The 21,622-nt window shown below is 42.2% G+C and overlaps 1 protein-coding gene across 2 annotated transcripts in view; it reads left to right on the forward strand.

Moving 5' to 3' along the window:
- Window positions 1–1,417: 1,417 nt before the first annotated feature.
- etv6 (ETS variant transcription factor 6) overlaps window positions 1,418–21,622 on the forward strand; it is a 32,385-nt gene continuing 12,180 nt past the window's right edge. The window contains exons 1-3 of one of the 2 annotated variants that reach the window (XM_034135560.1): window positions 1,418–1,812; window positions 5,403–5,529; window positions 21,084–21,248. In XM_034135560.1, coding sequence (XP_033991451.1) covers window positions 1,783–1,812; window positions 5,403–5,529; window positions 21,084–21,248 — 322 coding nt within the window. In that variant the 5' untranslated portion in view covers window positions 1,418–1,782. Of the gene's footprint in view, window positions 1,813–5,399; window positions 5,530–21,083; window positions 21,249–21,622 lie in introns of both variants that reach the window. The other variant, XM_034135552.1, reaches the window with a different exon arrangement.

Here is a 21,622-nt window from a genome sequence, read left to right on the forward strand (position 1 = left end):
AAAGTGAATGGGAAGCGTCTCCGTTAAAGCTTCCAACGGAACCGTGTGTACGGGGCTTAACCCTTCTAGGAAAACTGGACCAAGCTGCAGGACCTGAGCCGGTCCCTGGACCTTACTTTGACACTTCATACCTAATACCTTCATTTCATAAACAGGCCTTATTTGTTGCCAAATTAATTTACTATTATTGTATATAAAATAAGTTATTTAAAATGTCAACACATGACATAGTGTTTTAATTTCTGGAATCACCATGACAACACACTTTGTAATCATAGAATAGGCCAACACAACACGTTACCTAACATTCATTTCTATTTTCATATAAGCGTAGTATTCCTTTACCTTTTGTTTAATATAAATAAAGGCTAGTTTTTCTATTTGCCTATCTCTTCTTGAGTCAACGATTTACTATATTCTATAAAGGCTATATTGTATATTTAATATGACCATTATAACATTGGCAATATTTCGTAAATGTAACTTGTTTTCCATGGGGATCGTAGGCTACATAATACACTGTACACTTTAGATGCTGCATGCTATGCAGAGCTGGGAGAAGTAGCCTACTCAGATTATTTACTTAAGTGAAAGTATCAATACTACAGTGAAACAATACTACTCTGTAAAAAGTAAAAGTACTGCATTCAAATGTGTACTTAAGTAAAAAGTATGAGCATCATAATAAGATAAAATGTACTTTATTGATACCAATTTGTTATAAACTGTATGTACCTAAAGTAAAAGTAGTTATTATGCACAAAGACACATTTAAACGCCAGTTTTTTAATGATTGTATTAAAATGATTCATTTTACTTTGATCAATCGGATCATCACTTGAACGTTTATTTGAATTACTTTATACACTACCGTAGCTTAGCCTATAATAATGTATGATAATGTGTGTTGATTTATATTTCGTATTAACCTACACCTGCAAAATAACTAGTACAATATGTAAAATAAATGTAGTTGCGTAAAAAGTATGATTTAGGTCAGGATAATTTGAAAATCTCAAGTAAAGTACAAGTACAAGTACCTACAGTTCTTGAGTAAATGTAGGCCTACTTGTATTACACCACTGATGCTACAGTGTGTGATTAAAGCATGGCGGGTTATCCTGTGTGTAACCGCATTTAAAATAAATAGTATAGAAAAGCAGTGTCTCTCTTGTTAGTGTGTGTGTGTGTGTGTGTGTGTGTGTGTGTGTGTGTGTGTGTGTGTGTGTGTGTGTGTGTGTGTGTGTGTGTGTGTGCGCGCGTGTGTGTGTGCGCGCGTGTGTGGGTGTGTGTATGCGCGCGTGTGTGTGTGCGCGTGTGTGAGTGAGTGCGCGCAACTGCGACCTGCCTCGATTTCCTGCTTCGGGTTTCCCTTTAAATGGGGGCAAGGCTCTATGCTGGGAATTCACGTCATTTCGCCGTTTTACACACATCCAGATCAATGAGAGAGAGAGAGAGAGCGCGAGGGGGGGAGAGAGAGACGTGCTCTTCCAGGAAGGGATTATTAACCAGCACGCTGCCGACCCATGAAGGGAAAACACACGCAGACAAAAGAAGTTTTCACACCGACAGCCGCGCTATGGAGCCGGCGTGCAGATAGAGAAGCAGCGGGGTGAATGAGAAGAATAAGTTCTCCGACAGCACCGAGCCAAGAGCGAGCTGCCGCTTCTTCTGTCGCTTTTTCTGCCGCTGCTGCTGCGTGGGTTTCTGTAGGAGAGGGGAGATAAAGAGGAGGACACAGCGGAAAAGTGGCAGGAGAAGGAGAGAAGTTGACGCGAGATAATGTCTGAATCCTCCTCCTCTGTGAACAAGGTAACAGCGTCCTCTTTGTTTCTATTCTCCCTGTTAGGTTTTAATCCCTCATATGACTCGCTGTAGGGATTTATATCTCCTTTAAACGCATATCTCACGAGCACGAGCCGTGGCGCCATTCAGCGGAGGTGCGTTTGTTTTGCTGCTCATCTGTTGCTCGCGGATCCACGCTTTCAGTTCGCCTCCGCTCTGCTGAGGAGAGCAGTCGTGACTGTGTGAGTGTGACACGTTCATACGGTTCATTTACCGCCTCGGATTCGGAAAAGTCACAAAAGCCAGTGGACGACCATGTTGTTACATGATACATATAACACGTCTATGAACGCGAGCTAAAGCATGAGTAATAACGCGTTTCAGAGGGTCCTCGCGCAGTCACAACAGTAGTGTTTGAGTCACTGTTTGATAGGCCCACACTACAGGAGCTTTACCTGTGTTACTCCATCAGAGGTGGGAGAAGTTCTCAGATATTGTACTTAAGTGAGAGTTCAAATACCACAGTCCAAGAATACTCTGTCCTGCATTGCAAATGTTATTCAAGTAACAATACAAAAGTATTAGCATTAAAATATAGTTAAAGAAGCAAAAGTAAAAGTAGTCATTGTGCAGATATTGTTATGTTTTATAATTATTGATCATTAACGTGTTATCAAAGCTGGTAAAGGTGCAGCTAGTTTGAATGACTTTGTATACTGCAGGGTAGCTTGTGAATTTACTCCAGGTGGAACTAAAGTCTGATTTAACACTTGGTTATATTTCACATCATTCATCCAAATCTGCAAAGTGCTAAAGCTATTAAATACATGCAGTGGAATAAAAGAACAAAGTGGAAAAAAAATATATAAATACTAGTATCTCAAAATTGTACTTGAGTAACTTAGTTACACCACTGACTTCCTTTGAAAAACTCTTTCTTATAAAAACTAAAGAATCAAATGAAAGGGTTCCTCTGGTTTAGAGTAGGGACCAACAGATGGACAGCAAAATACTTTTTGATCGATTCATTATAATCTATTGAGCAAAAATGCTAAACAATTGCTAAAATCAAAAAAGTTTGCTGCTTTTCTTTCTTTAATATTATGCAAACCTTTAGAATTGTTTCTATTTTTGGCCCTGTGGCAAATAGTGGTTGGGCATTCTTTGTAGATGAACTGACTTTTTGTCAGAAAATCAAAAACCCAAAAATATTTTAAAAAGGAAAATAAACCTTTGCAGCCTTGCTTTGAAATGAATGTGAATAAAGGATAGTTTGGCTTTTGGGGCTGCTGGTCAGACTGTGTAAACACGTTGAAGACACTTTGTGCTTGTGATGTGTCAGACTGTTTGACATGTTGTAATCTCAAGGATCATTGGTGAATCATTATTGAAAACAATCTATAGTTGCATAGAAAGAGGAAGATTGTTGTCAAATATCCTCTGGTTTTGGCTTGTCAAATGTGGGGAGTTTTTTTTTTATTGAATATATTCGTTTTATGTACTGTGGGTCTGAAAACAGACAGTTGGCACCTTGGTCCTTTAGAGATGTTTTTGTTAATCAAAACATCAGTTCTTAATATAATCGTAAGTTGCTGCATGAATGGAACCATTATGGAATTATTATTTGAGAAGTCATGGTCAGCTTAAATGCAAGCTGTTCAATAACCCATTATGAATATGGGATGCCTTCTCATTGAGGAGTCTGATGTAACTGCACAGTCTCCTGCTGGAGGATCAGCACTCCGCTCCGAGGAGGTTCCCAGCCGGTGGACAGGACTCCCTCTTCCTTTACTGCAGCCTCCATCTGTCACATCGCCCTCCTGCAGGCCCTATCACTGGCTTTGTCCTAACTGCCCATTCCCACTAACCTGACCTTTTTCAAGACAACTGCATTTTCACAAAGTGTGCTGGAGAGAAGCGTTTGCCTCTCAGAGGAGGAAATAGAAGACTGAGAGATTATTGCTGGGCTTCCACAGGAAATTCCTGCTGCATACAGTTGGTGTGCAGGTCTTAGTGTGGCTGGGTGGTGACAGCAGGCTGAAACTGGAGGCAGAAACAGTCAGCTTCATTTCCTCAAGAAACTAACATGGCTTCATGCTCTGCCCTCATTTAAAGGAAGGGAAACCAGTCAACAGATAATGTCACAAACTGGGAAAGCTCAAATACCTCCATACATGAAGTGTACACTAACAGAGCTTAGAAAATCCTGGAAATAGATGCAACTAACAACTGTCGTCATTATGGACACATGTGCTGATTGTTTTCTGAATAATTGATTATTTGTTTAGCCTTGTACAGTGGTCTTAATGAAGGAGTAATGCCTGTCACAACATCTCAGAGGCCAACCCTAACTCATTTATTTAGAAACATGAAATAGAGATGTAGCAAATGTTCACATTTGGGAAGCTGAATTGGGATAAATGCATGAATTATTTAATATCCCAATCTTTCATATACAGAAACACTTTTCAGTTATCCTCTGTTCAAACATGGATGGCTGTTCATGTCTGTGTCTGGAGATGTAACAGGTGTTTCTGTGGCAAAGGAAATTGGGAAAACTGTCACTGACTCATTAAGAGTTGATTCATTCCTAAAATGAATCATCTGGATGAAGAATTTGAAATGAAATCAGAAATCCATGTGGGTCACTCATTAACACTCACCTGTAGGCTAATACTATAGAATATGTGGGTTCTTTCTGAATATGGATCTTAATTGTTTTGGTCTGTCAAGCAGTTGAATACCAAAAGATCTTCAGTTTAATATAATATTACACAACGTAAAGTGGCAAAAGTCTCCGGCTTAAGAAGTTAAAACAAGCTATTGCTTGACATTTGTGCTGAAAAACAACCTATAGGACCAACCCATTATTAAAGTAGTTCCTGAATAATTTAATGTCAATCAACGAAACAATAAAAAGCCTTAGCGTTTTATATGAGTACATTTATCAACAAAAAATAGAATATAAATAATGATGGCATTGTGGATTACTAAGCAAATATAAAAAATGAAACAAGACATTGTCATATTGTTGTAATTGTAACCTAATATCGACAGAGTTTGGACTGTTGGTCATACCAAACAAACCGCCCACAATCATTAACAATAGCTCCTGGAAGTTCTGGGGCGTTATTTCAAACTTTAATCGATTTTTATTCAAACAATAATCAAGATAAAGTAAATCATTGCAGCTCTTATTGTAGATAGCCTTGTGTTTTGAGTGGCTAAATTGCAAAGATAGTGCTGAAATGAGTACATGTATAACAATTAAGCAAAACTCGGATTTTAATTCAAATGTTTAATTTGATCAAACAAGTATTTTACTTATCAAACGACTGTTGATGAAGATCCATGTGTGTTGTTTGTTGACACTGAGATTGGCATCTTCACTGGTTTATGACTCCCCTTCATGTGCTAAAGCATGTGTGGCCTCTGGATCTGTGCATCAGCAGAAAGTGTGTACACAGCATGACAGTGTGTATGAATGTGTATGTGCACGGTGCTGTGGGTGCACGGCGAGGTGAGGCGAGGTTGGCGTGGAGCTGTTTGGGTTCAGGGCCGGTGCGTTGCTGAGCTTTGTGAGCCATGCTTTGTGTCTCTGTGTCTATTCATAGCAGGAGAGGAGCTCTTTCAGTCCTTCCGCGAACACGCTGCCAAACTCCACTTCCTCCCCCGTCCATGCTCCCGCCGCCAGGCCAGCCAGCCGAATGGAGGACGAGCCTGCCAGGCTGCCTGCGCACCTGCGTGAGTCACACACACACACACACACACACACACACACACACACACACACACACACACACACACACACACACACACACACACACACACACACACACACACACACACACACACACACACACACACACACACACACCACACACACACACACACACACACACACACACACACACACACTACACACACACACACACACACACACACACACATTATGAGTGCACAGCCGGGAGGCGTTGAAGCAGATCCAGGGTCAGACACCTGAACCCTTCAGTGGAGCAGAACTGACCGAGCTGCAGCACTGGAACAACGGCAGGTCCAGCAGGCAGGGACACATTATGTGGAGCTGGACACCATAGAAGAAGAATGGAGGACAGACTGATAGGGGAGAGAAGGGTTGAAGAAGTGGAGGGCTGGGGTCAAGGAAACAAGACCCTGGAAAGATTAAGGACATAAACCCAAACATTTAGAACAACTTTAGACAACCCCCCCCCCCCCCCCAGAACTGGAGTGCATGACAGCTCGTCATAGTTAGAAAAGCCAATCAGAAAAACATAACATCAAACCATCATTATATTCATCTATTTCTGCAGGATCTCTACTTTAGGGTTTCTTTAAACACTATCAATACAGTGTATTTAAGGAAACGGCAATACTAATAATTGAATGAGGAAGGAAAACAAGGCATTCACTTGTATCACCATTAATGAAAACATGTTTTTATTGCTTCCAACATCTCAGAAAGTATTCTTTATACATAAAGGTCTGCTGATGAAGCTGTCATACAGAAATAACAACTGCTAAATCAAGAATAACCGTACTCCTTTAAGAAGAAATGATATGTCCTCTTGCAAAGTGAAATTCCTAACAAATCCACTTGTTGTGGTGTGGGTATTGCATATATAAGAAAATACAATATCAGCTTTTTACTTTATTTTCTCTCTTTTTTTCTCTATCTTTGTTCCACTTGTGCTACTGTTGTGTTTCAGCATTTTGTTTTTCTCATAATCACCAACAGAATATTTGGCTTAATGATATATGCTGCAGTGAATTACTCTCACTAAGACCCTTCCCAGTGTACACAGCCTGTACACTGATTGCAAACAAACCACTGCACAGATTCCTGTTTGTCATCAGGTGTGCTTGAGTTAAAGCTGTATGCAAAGCATGATAAGCTGCAGTGGTAGAATCCGATTTGTTTTTGAGATCATTTAATAATAAGCTGATTGTGCGCCCATGTGACTGATGTTCAGAGATTGCTTCAGACCATGATAAACCAGTTGCCGCAGCCTGAACACACTTTCCAGTCTGCAAGTGATTTAGTAAAGATCTATTGAAATATGTTTTAATATTCCAATGAAGCAACACAGTGACACATGGGTTTGGGCGACCAATCCCAGAGCAGGCGGGGCTGGAGCTGTGTCAACAGATAGGCTCCATGTTCAAAGAGTAACCCAGCTTTGTCCATGCACCCGTCAATATTTAACCAGTTTATTCATTTTCTTTTTAAGCTTGTGTGAAGTTCACTGCTGATGGCTGAGGGGGGGGGGGGGGGGGGGGTTGGCTGGATGAGATGCACAGGAAACTCCCTCAGCCCACTTCCTCTTTTGCATTGTTGCAGAAAAAGGAAGAAAGCTCAACAGGTCCGCGTTGAGTTTCCTGTCGAGCTAACCGATGGGTCACTTCACATCCGCAGACATGTGGAAGTCCTACGTGTGTTACAGGGGTTTGAACGCCTCACACAGACAGACATGTGGAAGTCCTACGTGTGTTACAGGGGTTTGAACGCCTCACACAGACAGACATGTGGAAGTCCTACGTGTGTTACAGGGGTTTGAACGCCTCACACAGACAGACATGTGGAAGTCCTACGTGTGTTACAGGGGTTTGAACGCCTCACACAGACAGAGCAGGAACATGTCACCTCCAGCTCTTCTGCTTAGTTTACGGCTGCTGCTGCTCCACGCTCACACACATGTCTTTGTCTCTGAGCTCACTAAAACTCCTCATCATCCTTTCTCCTCCTGCCTATCTAAACACACAAGCCGTCCATTAACCCCCACACTCAGAGAGAGTTCTGTCCTGAGGGGGTAGAGGGAGGAAGAGAACAGGAGGGAGGAGGAGGAGAGGGGGGGGAAAAAGACAGAAAGAAAAAGAATGAGGGAGGAAATTGCAGTGTGGGCAGAAATCCGCCTTCTCCATTTCCTGGGGAGGAAGTGGATTAGATCGGGGAGCTGCAGCCTGCTCCTCACTGAAGAATGCTACCAGGCTACATTTAACCCTTTCAGCTATCACACAAACCCTCTTTCTTCTATTTCCACTGCTCCTATTAGGGGTCAGCTTGAAAACACATTTAGAATATATCATCTTTTTTTGATTAAAGATATTCTTATAATATTCTTCTTTTCACCTTCATGTTTGTTTTTGTAACCTCTTTGGCATTTGAGCAGGTGTTTCTTGTTAATCTCTCTATATGATCCCATTCTTTAAAACACTTCATCTTTTATGACTTATTCTTAATTTTGATCAGAGCAGACCTTTTCAATATTTACACATTGATCCCAGTCAAATGAGCTGCACGGCAGCATATTGGAAAGAAAACGGCATTGCAATTCCCACAATATATATTGCCATTTAGTCACATAGCCTACCAGTTCAAATAAAGACCATTTTGAAATGAGTGTTATCGATATGCTTAAACTCTAAAGCTAAAGGAATAGTTAGACATTTTGAAATGTGCTATTGGTTTGATTAGAAAATCAATACTACCATATATTTCACTTCAATACATATATCTTACAGCCACTTCCAGTTAGCTTAGCACAGTGACTGTACACAGAGGGAAACTGTTAGCCTGGCTGTCCAAAGATCCACCTAGCAGCAACTCTGTATCTTGTTTGTTTTAGGAACTTCCTGGAGTCTTGCGTGAGGTTGCCAGGCAACCAGCGCAGACTCCAGGAAGGCACTACACACAACCAATAAATGGTGAAGAACTTTACCCCCCCTTCCAAATGAAACCAATGGTGATAAAGTGTTAATGTGGTCTTTAGGGTTGCTGCTAGGCACATTTTAACTTCCAGCGTGAGTAACTGTGCTAACCGCTGCTGGCTGCAGGGTTATATTAATGAATAAAGCGAGTCAAACAGAAGTATTGGTCAACAAAAAGTACCGCTTTAAACAGTAAGTGGAGCCCCCCAAATGTTTTGTTTGTTAGTCTGCGTCAAAGTGAGATCAATACCATAAAAGGGAGGGGTTTCATCTGCGCTCGCACAAAGCGTGATGGTGATGCCGACCAACTGGAGTCCTCGGGTTTCATTTCAATTCAGGCAACATCGCTCACCATGGTTACCCTGACGCACCTGAGCGCCTGTCACTGAGCCAACTGCCGATTATTCACAAGTCTAAAACACAACATATTCCACTATTTTCATACAATAAACACAAAATACTAAGAAGAGGGGCTGCAAGGGTAGAAACAAATATGTGTGCGTGTGTGTGTGTACGTACGCGCTAACAGCGGGGTTTTCTCTGTGCGTGTTTGTGAGAGTGGGTGGATGAGTGTGAGGGAATCTGTGTCTTTTATGCAAAGCTTGCCAGAGGTAGTGTAGGTGTATAATGCATGTGTCTGACTGTATAGGAGTAAATGTGTATGTGTGTGTGTGTGTGTGTGTGTGTGTTACCACCAGCTTCCTTTTTCCCTCTCCCTCTCTGTGGTATATTACCCATGTTACTGTTTGGGGGCTTGGTGTAATAAAGAATGTGTGTGTGAGTGTTGGTGGTTCGGAGGGGAAATTTCCTGCCCCTGGAAGCAGCTCTTGTCCTCAGGAATTTCCTGAGTGGGCAGACGGTGCTTCCTGAATAAATGTTGTTGTTGTTGTTGTGTGTGTGCATATGTGTGTGTGTGTGTGTGTGTTTGAACTTACACTCTTTTCTCTTCTGAAAGGGAAACTGTTCTCACATGCCAGCAACTGAGCTCAGCAGCCCCCCCCCCCCTTCCTGTTCGCGACACACTCCACATGCCGTTTGGAAGGGGGGGGGGGTGTGCTTTACTCTTTAACGTCATAATGAACACACACTCGTATAACGGAGTGTTGATTTCAGCCTTTGTCAGGATGTCCTCTTAATAAATAAATGTATTTTTTTTTCTACTTACGATGGAGAGACTTGCTGTGGTAGTGTGCAGTGACTAGGGGTGTAACGGTATTCGTATTCGTCCGAACCGTGAAGGTACTGGACGAATACGGTTCGGTGCATGCAGTCACAAGACGAATACGCCTTTTTGAGTGGGGAAAAAAGTCTGTCACTCAGGGCAGTATCCACTACACACTATATATAATCCAGGGGGCGGTATTGCGCCTAAAAGCGGTTTGCCAGCCGCCCTTAAACAACAAATGAAGAAGAAGAAGAAAACACAACGAAACGAACAAAATACAAGAAGAAGAAAAGTTAGTATTGCGAGTTCAGATAACACACAGGAGCTAGAAGACCCACCTGCTTCTTTTAAATCAGCTGTGTGGGAACATTTCGGGTTCCCTGTGGACTACAACAACGATGGAGTGCGAGTGGTGGATCGGGAGGACTATGGAATGCCGTTTAAGCCGAAATTAAATAAATAAATAAATACACATATATATATATATATATTTTTTTTATATATATATATATTTTTTTTATATATATATATATATTTTTATATATATATATATATATATATATATATATATTTATATATATATATATATATATATATATATAAAGAAATAAAAGTCCCATGAAATAAATAAATGTGTATTTAAATGTACATGTATTGCCTTATTTATTTATTTCAGAATGTATTTCATAACCTTATTTATTTGTTTCATAGGCATATATATATATAGGCATATTTATATATATAAATATATATATATATATATATATATATATAAATATGCCTATATATATATATATATATATAAATATGCCTATATATATATATATGCCTATGAAATAAATAAGGTTATGAAATACATTCTGAAATAAATAAATAAAGTAATAAATGTACATTTAAATACACATTTATTTATTTCATGGGACTTTTATTTCATAATCCCACATTTATTTATTTCAAGAGACTTTTATTTCATAATCCCACATTTATTTATTTCAAGAGACTTGTATTTCATAATGCCACATTTAGTTATTTCAGGGGACTTTTATTTCATAATGCCGCATTACATTTCCATTTCTTATATTCAAATGAGGTTTGAACGGGGCGTGGTTAGCTCACAGATCCAGACCAAAGCAACAGCACCACAACACTGACTCATGGCTCTTGTTTCACACTCCAGTACTCTTAAGTAGTTTGCCAACCGCCAATAAACCAAACCGGTTCCGGTTCAAGAACCGTTCTTGTGCTTTTCTGGTGCTTAACTGGTTCTTCTCTGCCCCTTTTCCACCAAACCGGTTCCAGAGCCAGTTCCGGGCTACAGCCTGATTTAGCTCTGGTTCTTCCTGTTTCAGCCGCAGCGGAGCCGGCTCTAAACACCGAAAACCGGTTCTTAGCTGACCCCACTTGGCTGCCCGGCAAGAACCACGCTCACGTCGGAAGGGGGCGAGATTAACCTGAGCCATAATAACAGTTTATGGCAAGTACGGCAAATGAAAGTTGTAACAAGCAGTAGCGCGCCGCTGAGCAAAGTGACTAGAACGCAACCACACACTTATAAAAAAAACACACTTTATAAAGTCAGGCAACACTAACCAGGCTTCGTGTGATTCTGTTTATTTTTACCTTACTTTGACCATCCGTTCGCTGTTATTGATCATTGTGGAGAGCAGGCAAAAAAACTACTGGATCATACACTTCCCATAATGCAACACCCTTGTCTTCTAAACCAAATGTCCACTAAGTGTAATTATATACAGTATGCACCACCATCTAATATTTCTAGGATGTATTTTGAAAAATGTATATTCTCTCATGTTTTATAAAGCTGAAAATAATACAATATATTTAATATTAAACAGAACATTTACATTTTTAACCTTTAACCAGACAGACCGCTGCACTGACTAGTGGCGCATTGCCATTGCAGGGCCTCGCTCGGCTTAGTACGGTATAGTTAGGCCTTGTTAGGCCAGGCTCACTTTATGCTGCGTTTCCATTACAGTTTAGTAGCTGGGGCAGTAACTATAGTAACGCAGTGTAGGCGGAGCCGTGACGTCATCTTCAATGCGAACCACAGAAAAACAACATCAGCCGTTAGCTGTTAGCACTCAGAGCTCACAGCTCCTCATATCTGTTCAGAAACTCGACAAAAGTTAAACAAGTACAAACCACAGACTGTCTGTGTCATGGTGAATACAGTCGCTGCTTTATTTATGTCTGTATAGGCCGTTGTTGTGAGTGTGGACGGTCGGAGCATATACTGCGTTAGCTTAGCCGATCTCCATTTAGAAAACACGCATTTTAAAAGGTTTTTCCCCTGCCGTCTGTCTGCAGACTTGTCAAAGCATTAATTCATGGTTTTTACTAACCGGTATCAGTATGTTGTTACTTCGGCATCATTTTGAAACGTGTATTACAATTAAATCACGGTCAAATATGTTCATTTTGTTATAGTTGTAGCCCCCTTGCCAGCGATTCTCTCTCTCTAGTTTAGCATACTCAGCCCGACTCAGCCCTGTTTGTTGGCCCGCTAAGAACCTCGATTTTATGGGGCCAGAAAAACTGTGAAATAGTACCCGCTAGCCGGTACTACGCCAAGTGGAAACGCAACCAAAAACGGGCCGTGCACGGCACGCTTAAACCGCGCTCCGCGCTTTAGTGGAAATGCGCCATAACTCTGCAAACCGGCCGTTAGAAGAGCAGGCAGTGGTGTATATCAACTTAAAGCTGGGAGCCTGAGGACTTGTAGAATAGAACTCATTAACATTCAGGTATCTCAAGGAACCCTAAGGAATATGGCCGAGATCTAGGCTTGTCACGATAATTAATTTTGTTGGACGATACATTTTTCCCGAAATTATTACGATAAACGATAATATTGTCGGCACCATTGTAAGACCATTTTAGACCACTGACATAATGATAATATATAATAATAATTCAAGTACATCCTTTCAAACAGAACTTTTTTATTGAACATTCAACATTGAAAATTAAATGTGAAATAATATTCAAATATATAAATTATATATAATAAATAAACAAATAAATTAAATGATAACATATTAATTAAATCTCACACAACCGTAGGTTCGCCTCCTTGATTTGGCTTAAATCCAAAAATATTCCCACACCGGAGATGGAGTTAGGTTTTGCAACCAATTCCATTTAACTTAAAATGCTCCTCAAGTAAGTCACACGTTGTCTCCTGCTTGTCTCTATATTATTAATTTGGCTGCCTGCTACACTGCTGCACGCCGAGTGTCCTGACCTGGCTGTGTGTGAGCCACAGCGCGCCTGGCTAAAATGCTGGTCACATCCTTATGTAAACGGCAATTTATCGAGGTCAGAAAAGTTATCGAGTTCATTTTTATTTATCGTACGATAAGTCAATTAATTGCTTATCGCGACAGGCCTACCGAGATCTGTGGTTTTCAGAAAAGCAATGTTAAATCCATACCATCGAACACTTCCACGAGAGAGGGCGACAATATTCAGATATCAGGATATAGAGTCGTTTCCATTCCTCATTTAAACTCCTTAAGATTTTCAACAATCAGTTTCCCTTTGTCTGGAAAGGAAAGCTAAAAGAAAACAGATTTTCTCCATGTATATGTTTTGTTATGAAAATGATTTGATCTGAAAGTGGTTTTGTTAAAATCCTCTCAGGTTCCATGCACACGTCCACAAGCAGACTTTGTTAGTTGTGAAACTCTGCCATGGAAGCTTTGCAGTAAAAACGATCACCGAAGTGTTACACTGCACAAAATGCTGACTTCACTTTCTCCACATGGAAAGAACAAAAAAGAATATAGTATAAGGGTGTGTGGCTTTCAGACAAGCAGGGGCCTTTTGATTTACTGAACAAATGTCTTTGAAGCTTCTGCATTTCAAATAAAAAAAAAAGGGAGAAAAAAATTGGCTCCTGAACAAAAGGAAGAGTGGCAGTTGACGGTGGATTCAGGAACTAACCTACAAGAGCCGGCTTGCTCCTGCTCTCAACAACAAGCTATCAAAAACAGGTCGCGCTACTTCCTGCCCATAAACGCTCCTGTGATTGATGATCTGTTTTATGTTTGTTTTGACTGGCTGAAGTCCAGATTTGCTGGACGGGGATAGGCACGTGCATGCTGGTGGAGGAAGTGGAGGATAACTATGGGAGGGGGGGGGTTCTCTTGACTGAAAAGTAAAAGTGTGTGCGGAGGTGGATTTTCCCCTGCCGCACCCACATGACAGGGAATGAAGACACAAAGCGAGAGCAGATGAATAGTGTGTGAGCATTGGAAATGTGAAGCCCTCCTACACACATGTCTGTGAGTCAGGGCGTCAGAAGGTCATGGTCAGCCTTCCTCCTTCCTCCTTCCTCCTTCCTCCTTCCTCCTTCCTCCTTCCTCCTTCTACCTCCTCCTCCGTCGGTAGAAATAAAAAACCCAATTTCCGACTACTTCTGCTTCGAGAGAAAAGCCAGAGTCCCAGCCTTACTTTCAGCTCTGTGTTTTTGTTCAGTTTATTCAGTTATAGGTCGTTAAGGTCAGGCTAGGCTGAAATCCTTGGTCTCAGATTTGTGTGTGCATAAGTTGTGGTATTTGTTGATTGTTGAAGGAAAAAATACTTTCAGATTCCAGTATGAATCAAAATACAGCTTTGTTCCAGTTTTTAAATAAATACTTAGAAATGTGTGACGCACAAGAAAAGCTGAACTCAACAAACCTTAGTTGTTACAAAATAGTTTTTTGAAGTTCAATGAATCTTACGTCCTTTTAGTACATTTGAACTTATGTTTTAGATGCCCGTGATTCATTTTCTTATTGGAAATATACCTGCTCTTAGCACTCACACAGTGTCTTTTGGAAAGTCATTTATCAACCAGTGCTGCTGAAAACTTTATAGGCTAAATATCTACCAAACAGAGAAGTAGACTGAGAAAGGTCAACATACAATGTACACCTTCAGATTACCTAGCAACAACATGCTGGCTTCTCTAAAGTTGTCTCAATTCACACACTGATGGTTTTACATTGTTATGATAGCTTCTACTAGAGAGAAACTCCCTCTGGAGGGAACACAGAGATTTTAGCCTTTGGAGACCATTTACATGCATACCTATATAACACACTACTATTAATTAGCCATTTTTCCTTAGTGAAAGTATTATATGTTTAAAACATGGTAAAAATATAGCATATATGTAGTCAGAGCCCAGTGATACATTACCTACTGTGCTTATCAGAACACTTGGATAAGTAGATATTAGAGGTAGCTTGCTAACTATGAACAAATATAATTTTGTTCTTTGGTGTGTTATCTTCTCTGTACCTTTTTTAATGTACCTTTTTAACGCCGTAAATGTCCCAACACATACATTTCTGATTCATAAACAAAAGCCTGGCCTAAAAGCTAGGTTTTAACTTGAACAATGGCTAAAAGCTGAGCCACCAACATGATATTAATGACATCTTTCTGGGCATAAACACAGCATAATGTTTACCCAAAAAACACGAGCATTTTAAAATGGGACCTGGTGTGGTTACAGTGGAGGGGCAGTTGTTACAGTGGGGGGGCAGTTGTTACAGTGGAGGGGGAGTTGTTACAGTGGAGGTGCAGTTGTTACAGTGGAGGGGGCAGTTGTTACAGTGGAGGGGGAGTTGTTACAGTGGGGGTGCAGTGGAGGTGCAGTTGTTACAGTGGAGGGGCAGTTGTTACAGTGGAGGGGGAGTTGTTACAGTGGAGGGGGAGTTGTTACAGTGGAGGGGCAGTTGTTACAGTGGAGGGGGAGTTGTTACAGTGGAGGTGCAGTTGTTACAGTGGAGGGGGAGTTGTTACAGTGGAGGGGGAGTTGTTACAGTGGAGGTGCAGTTGTTACAGTGGGGGGGGCAGTTGTTACAGTGGAGGGGGAGTTGTTACAGTGGAGGTGCAGTTGTTACAGTGGAGGGGGAGTTGTTACAGTGGAGGTGCAGTTGTTACAGTGGGGGGGCAGTTGTTACAGTGGAGGGGGAGTTGTTACAGTGGAGGTGCAGTTGTTACAGTGGAGGGGCAGTTGTTACAGAGGAGGGGCAGTTGTTACAGTGGAGGGCAGTTGTTACAGTGGAGGGGCAGTTGTTACAGTGGAGGGGCAGTTGTTACAGAGGAGGGGCAGTTGTTACAGTGGAGGGGCAGTTGTTACAGTGGGGGGGCAGTTGTTACAGAGGAGGGGCAGTTGTTACAGTGGAGGGGCAGTTGTTACAGAGGAGGGCAGTTGTTACAGTGGAGGGGCAGTTGTTACAGAGGAAGGGCAGTTGTTACAGAGGAGGGGCAGTTGTTACAGTGGAGGGGCAGTTGTTACAGAGGAAGGGCAGTTGTTACAGAGGAGGGGCAGTTGTTACAGTGGGGGGGGCAGTTGTTACAGAGGAAGGGCAGTTGTTACAGAGGAGTTGTTACAGAGGAGGGGCAGTTGTTACAGAGGAGGGGCAGTTGTTACAGTGGAGTTGTTACAGAGGAGGGGCAGTTGTTACAGAGGAGGGGCAGTTGTTACAGAGGAGGGGCAGTTGTTACAGAGGAGGGGCAGTTGTGCAGCAGTGAGTGTTAGCGGGACGTCCACAGCAGGACGGACCTCATTAACTCGTCTGGCTTCTGTACCGCAACAACGAAACAAGATACCAGTGATCTCATCCTCCTCCTCCTCCTCCTCCCTTCATTCATCCCAAGCGCTCATGAGTTGCCTTGGCAACTTGTGCGCTCTGTATGTGCATGAGCGGGGGCCTGAGAAACCCACAAAGTGAAAATTATGTGTCATCAGAGAGGATTAGGAGCCCACGGTTTAGTCAAGGGCTCAGGATCCCGCTGCTGTCGTGCTGGAGGGTTTTATTCAATATAAAGCACACACACACACACACACACACACACACACACACACACACACACACACACACACACACACACACACACACACACCCACCCATATAAATGTGCTTTCATGATCGAATCGATGCCTTCAATACAGGCAGAGACTGACAAGGAAGACTGAAATGGACTTTCTTCCTGTAACCTGTAACACATCTGTAACAAGATTCTTTGACAGAAACCAGAACCAGAAAGAACACATTGCTCAGCTCACAGAGGTGTGTGAGTGTGTGTCAAGGTCTGCTGTTCTCCTCTCAGTGCCTGACCAGGCCATCCATATTTTCTCCACCTCTAAGGAGGTCTGTTCCCCCTGGCTGCAGTGCTTCAGAGAGTTTTCCTTCTTACGATCAGATCTGTTATAGATGGCATTGAAGTAAGATACGAAATAAGATCCAGAAACTCATAACGTGAATGTGACTCAGGTTTAACAGCTGAAATCAGATCGGCTCCGACAATAGAGCTTTGTGATTCACAAACACAACTGTCATAGTCCTGGCAGCCTGAAGAGCAACGTTGGCATGGAGGAGGAAAGAAACCCGTCAATACAGAGAGAAATACTTTCTGTTGCTCACTGTCAATGTAGCTTTGTATGATGCCAGCACATGGAAAAGATTGAAACACCTGAACGGCTGTAGCAACATACGTTTTAGATTTACAAAGCTTCTACTAGGAGTTAACAATGTCTGTTGGAATATTTCATGACTTCATCATCTTAAATAAAATAAGAAATCTTCACACAACATCTTTTATAAATGTTTTGGGGCCAGAATAGGTGAGACAGTCATGAGAGAGGGGCTGAAGTCTCTGTGTGTGTTCTGGCTGAGTATCTGTTTCCTTCCTCTTTCTTTAGTCCTTTAGCAATAGCTGCTTTCCTCTGGTCCTCCCACACTCTGCTCTCCTCACTCTTTCCTTTCTGTTTCTACTCTTCCTCTCCTCTTCTCCGTCCTGCTGTCTGATAATAAACCTCCCGGCGTCGCTCTCTAACCTTCCCGACAGGAAGTTTCCTGTGCTGAAACAGCCCACGCTGGATTGCTTCCTGCCAAAGTGCGTTGTGGGACACGTTTGTTTGGGCCCCCTTCCTCCTCCTCCTCCTCCTCCTCCTCCTCCCTTGTGCTCCCCTTGGTGCTTCCTCCTCTGGGCTCTGTGCAGATGGCTGGGGCCGGCAGACCGGATCTCGGAGGGGTTTTGGCAGAGCAGCACCTCTCTGGCTCTGGAGAGAGCATACCGCAGCCATGACCCCCTGACCCCGGCTGCACTGCTGCCCCCCCCCCCCCCCCGGCCTCAACACTCTCAGTCAGCCACGAGAGAGCAACGTACAGCTGCTGATTCTAAACTGAAAGAAAGCCAGTCATGTAGTCAGGAGGATTCCAGTGCATATGTTCCTGTTAGAAGTCCAGTTATTACGAGAGGTATTTCAATGTGTTCTCTAACTACTGATAAATTGAGCATTTGAAATTGGTAAGGTGCAGACCTTTATTTTGACCGAAGGAATTCATGACAATAACAATCAGGGCAGTTTACATTCCCCCACAAGCTCAGGTTGATTAGCATTGGAAACGCTACATGACAACATCAATAAACCACAGCCCCGCCTCTCAGAGACTGGAACCACATATTGACTATGGTTACTTTTAGCATCTATTCATGACCACACAGATATATTCAAACTTTTGTCACTTTGCATAATCACATTGATAATGAATTGAACTGCTTCTATGTATTGGTGTCTATATCTATTACTGCAGTGAGAGAGGTCAGTGAACGTTGTTATACCAATGTATGATGGCAATAAAGATATTCTGACCTGCTTCAATCATCAATCATACATTTATAAATAGGGATTAGAAGGAGATGTACATACAGCATAGTAAACAGACTATAGGTGCTGTGGTGAACAAGCCAATCATTTGAAAGAAGTAGAAACCTAGCAAAGCAAAAACAAAGACATATAGTTCCCTATGTGCCCTCCACCAGCTCCTGTGGCTGTGGAACACCTTAATCCCGTTCCCTACACTTTCCTGGGGTCGTGTGCTGACAGGCTGAGGGTCAGAGCCTGACGGGCCGTACGCCGTGCTTCAGATAACCCGAGCTTTCCCGCCTTATCGGCAGCACCCCGGCCACTATCTGAGCACAGAGCAGGAGAAGAGAAGAGGAGGAATGGGAATCTACACAGGGTTTCATTTGATATTGATTGCACTCTGTGAAACTTCCTCTGTTTGACGGGTGGGGGGGGGGGGGGGGGGGGTGGGGGGGGGGGGAGAGAATAGGCCTGAAAGCCAGCACAAGGTTCCTATTACTTCTGTAACAGTGACATTGGCGGCCAGAGATAACAGCTGTCAGACTCCCAGAGGAAGTGTTCGAGGCTGTGATAAGTGAGAAGTAAGGAATGAGTGCTTCTGCTGCGTGTGGGTGTCATGGATTCTGAGCGCAGACACACACTGCTGCGAGTCTGCGTGTGTGTGAAAGAGAGAGGGGGGCGGGTCTGAGTCAGGCTGTAAGTCTTTGCACTAAGAGTGCTAAATGATTCCATGAGTCAGCAGTTTCTTTGATATGCCTAATGAGATAAATAAGGGTAGAAAGATGTTTAATGTGATGCTTAAAAATATACTTCCTGTTAGGTCATAACATCACAGTCCCAGTCTCAGTAGTTGTGAATGAACCTCTAGGATCAAAGGTATCAAACCAGGTGAGCTTTTGTTTTACTCAGCCTAGCATTCCAATTAGCATCATCCTGGACCTATCCCAAAAGCAATGAGATGTTTCCACAGGGTTTTGGATCATTGCAGAACATGTGCTCTGTGGCAAACAACAGTTTAGGATATGAATACGTCCTGTTCAGCAAGATGATCTTAACTAATAATCCTGACTTTTCCTTTTCTCGATGAGTACGTCCAAAAGTGTCCCCGACAGCATTTGTAGTCACATTCTTCCGCCTTTTTAAAAAAAGCTTCAAAATGCCCACGTGGGTTATTTACTGACATACTTTATATCATAGAATATTGAGCTCATGGATTGAGCTTGTGTTCATCACAGACCTGACCAAAAGCCAAGACACATGGATATTGAGAGGAACTAGAAGTGCAAACTGCTGACTCACCCTCTGTTGTTTGATACTCCTTCCTTCACTGTTTGCTGATAGGGTGAAGTAAGCCGTATCACTACACTTGCTTTTCTGATAAGATTATTCCTTAGTCCTGAAACCTCTTAGATTAATAGCACACAGTTTCATTTGACATAGAGTTGAGTTTTTTTGATGAACACACAGACATGAGTTTAAAGGATTTCAATTCATTCCAAAACATAACTAAAGTAGAAAGATGATGTGCAGGTAATGCAACACGGACCACTGCAGTACAGCTTACTAGAATCATTGGATCATCAAATACAATCCTTTCATTGAAATGTAGCTGAAATGCTTGTTGGTCAGTAGTATACCCAGTTCCCACGGTGACAGGGAAATAAGAGCTACCGTTTGTGTTTCCTCTCTCCCTCCACGTGTCTTCACCCCTTTATGCTCAGACTAATAGAGAGTGTGTCCTCTGGAGTTCAGAGAGAGCAGCACAGTTCAGGATGGATCAAATAAAAGCACAGTCTTTCTTCTTTTTTGATCCTTCTGATTTATTCTGTATTCTTCCCTTAACCTATCATCTCCTCATCTCTTATTCTCCCCTCCTCTCCCGCTCTGACTCTGTCTTCTCCTTCATCTTTTTCCCTCTCTTTATCTCTGCTTATACGTTCCCGTAATCACTCACTCCTTTTGGCTTTTATCTCCACTTCCTCAATATCCTTTTTACTGCCTCTGCCTCCTTCCTTCCTCCCCCGCGCTTCCCCTCCTCCTTCCCTCCCTCCCTCCCTCCCTTTCACCCTCCCCTCCTTCCTGCCTTTGCTTCTTTTTTTCCTTCCTCAACTCAACCCCCCCCCCCCATCCTTCTGCGTCCCTCCTCTGAGCTCATCCTTTTTTTCTCTTCCTTCCTTCCTTCCTTCCTTCCCCCGTCACCTCCACTTTGTCGCTCCTTATTAAAACCTTCACTCGAAGACATGCTGCTCCAAAAACAAGTTCAAAAAATAATTTAAGAAAAGTGATTTTGCTTGTTATAAGTCAAAGAATCTGCCAGTTGAACAATGGAGAATTAGCTTGGTAAGACTTCTTGAAATAAGATGGGATATTTAGAGAAAGCAGATCTTGTAATCAGCTGGGAAAACTTATTTTGAACTATATTTGACCAGGATCAGGAGATGTTACAAAATAAGCCACACATGCTCAAAAGCTTTCTGTTTTCTGATGTTTTTCAAATATCAAGTAAGATTCTTTTCTTAAAACAAGATGTTTTCAAGAGTCTTTGACTTAAAGAGATACTTAAGATGCATTGTCTAAAAACAAGAACCTATTTCTCACTACATTGTTACGCCCCAAGTTATTATGTCTTATATCAAGTATAGGGACATATTCTGACTAGAAGTTCAACTAATATACTTGTCAAGATTTGGAGTCTTTGTAGTGTGGTCTCACCCCCCTCCTCTGTGTCTCCAGGCCTGCAGCCGGTGTTCTGGAGCAGGGAGGACGTGGCCCAGTGGCTGCGCTGGGCGGAGAAGGAGTTCGCCCTGCGGCCCATCACCAGCGGATCCTTCCAGATGAACGGCAAGGCCCTGCTGCTGCTCACCAAGGAGGACTTCCGCTACCGATCCCCCCACTCCGGTACTGTCCTCTTTCCACCTCTTCCAGAACAGTATGAAGATATGACTCCTGCCTGAAACGCTTTACAAATGAGTCACTCTCATTGGTTGCATTAGATTGTCCAACTGGACCAGGATCCAAACTGGGAAACAGGGTTTACCAACAGAGATAAAGAGTCATTATAGATTATAGAGCATTAAGAAATACATTATAAAATGGCATTTCAAATTGTAATTAAAAAGCAAAGAGAATCAAAATAAACATAAAACAAGATAATATAGAACAACACAGGTATACAATACATGCAGTGCAGTGTGAGATATATATAGTTAAAAAAGAAAAGTCTTCATCTAATTTACAGTATTTTGTTAAAAAAAGAAACACTTATTCCAGAA

This window comes from Trematomus bernacchii, unplaced genomic scaffold (genome assembly GCF_902827165.1).
Source record: "Trematomus bernacchii unplaced genomic scaffold, fTreBer1.1, whole genome shotgun sequence".
In the NCBI taxonomy this organism is placed as follows: domain Eukaryota; kingdom Metazoa; phylum Chordata; class Actinopteri; order Perciformes; family Nototheniidae; genus Trematomus; species Trematomus bernacchii.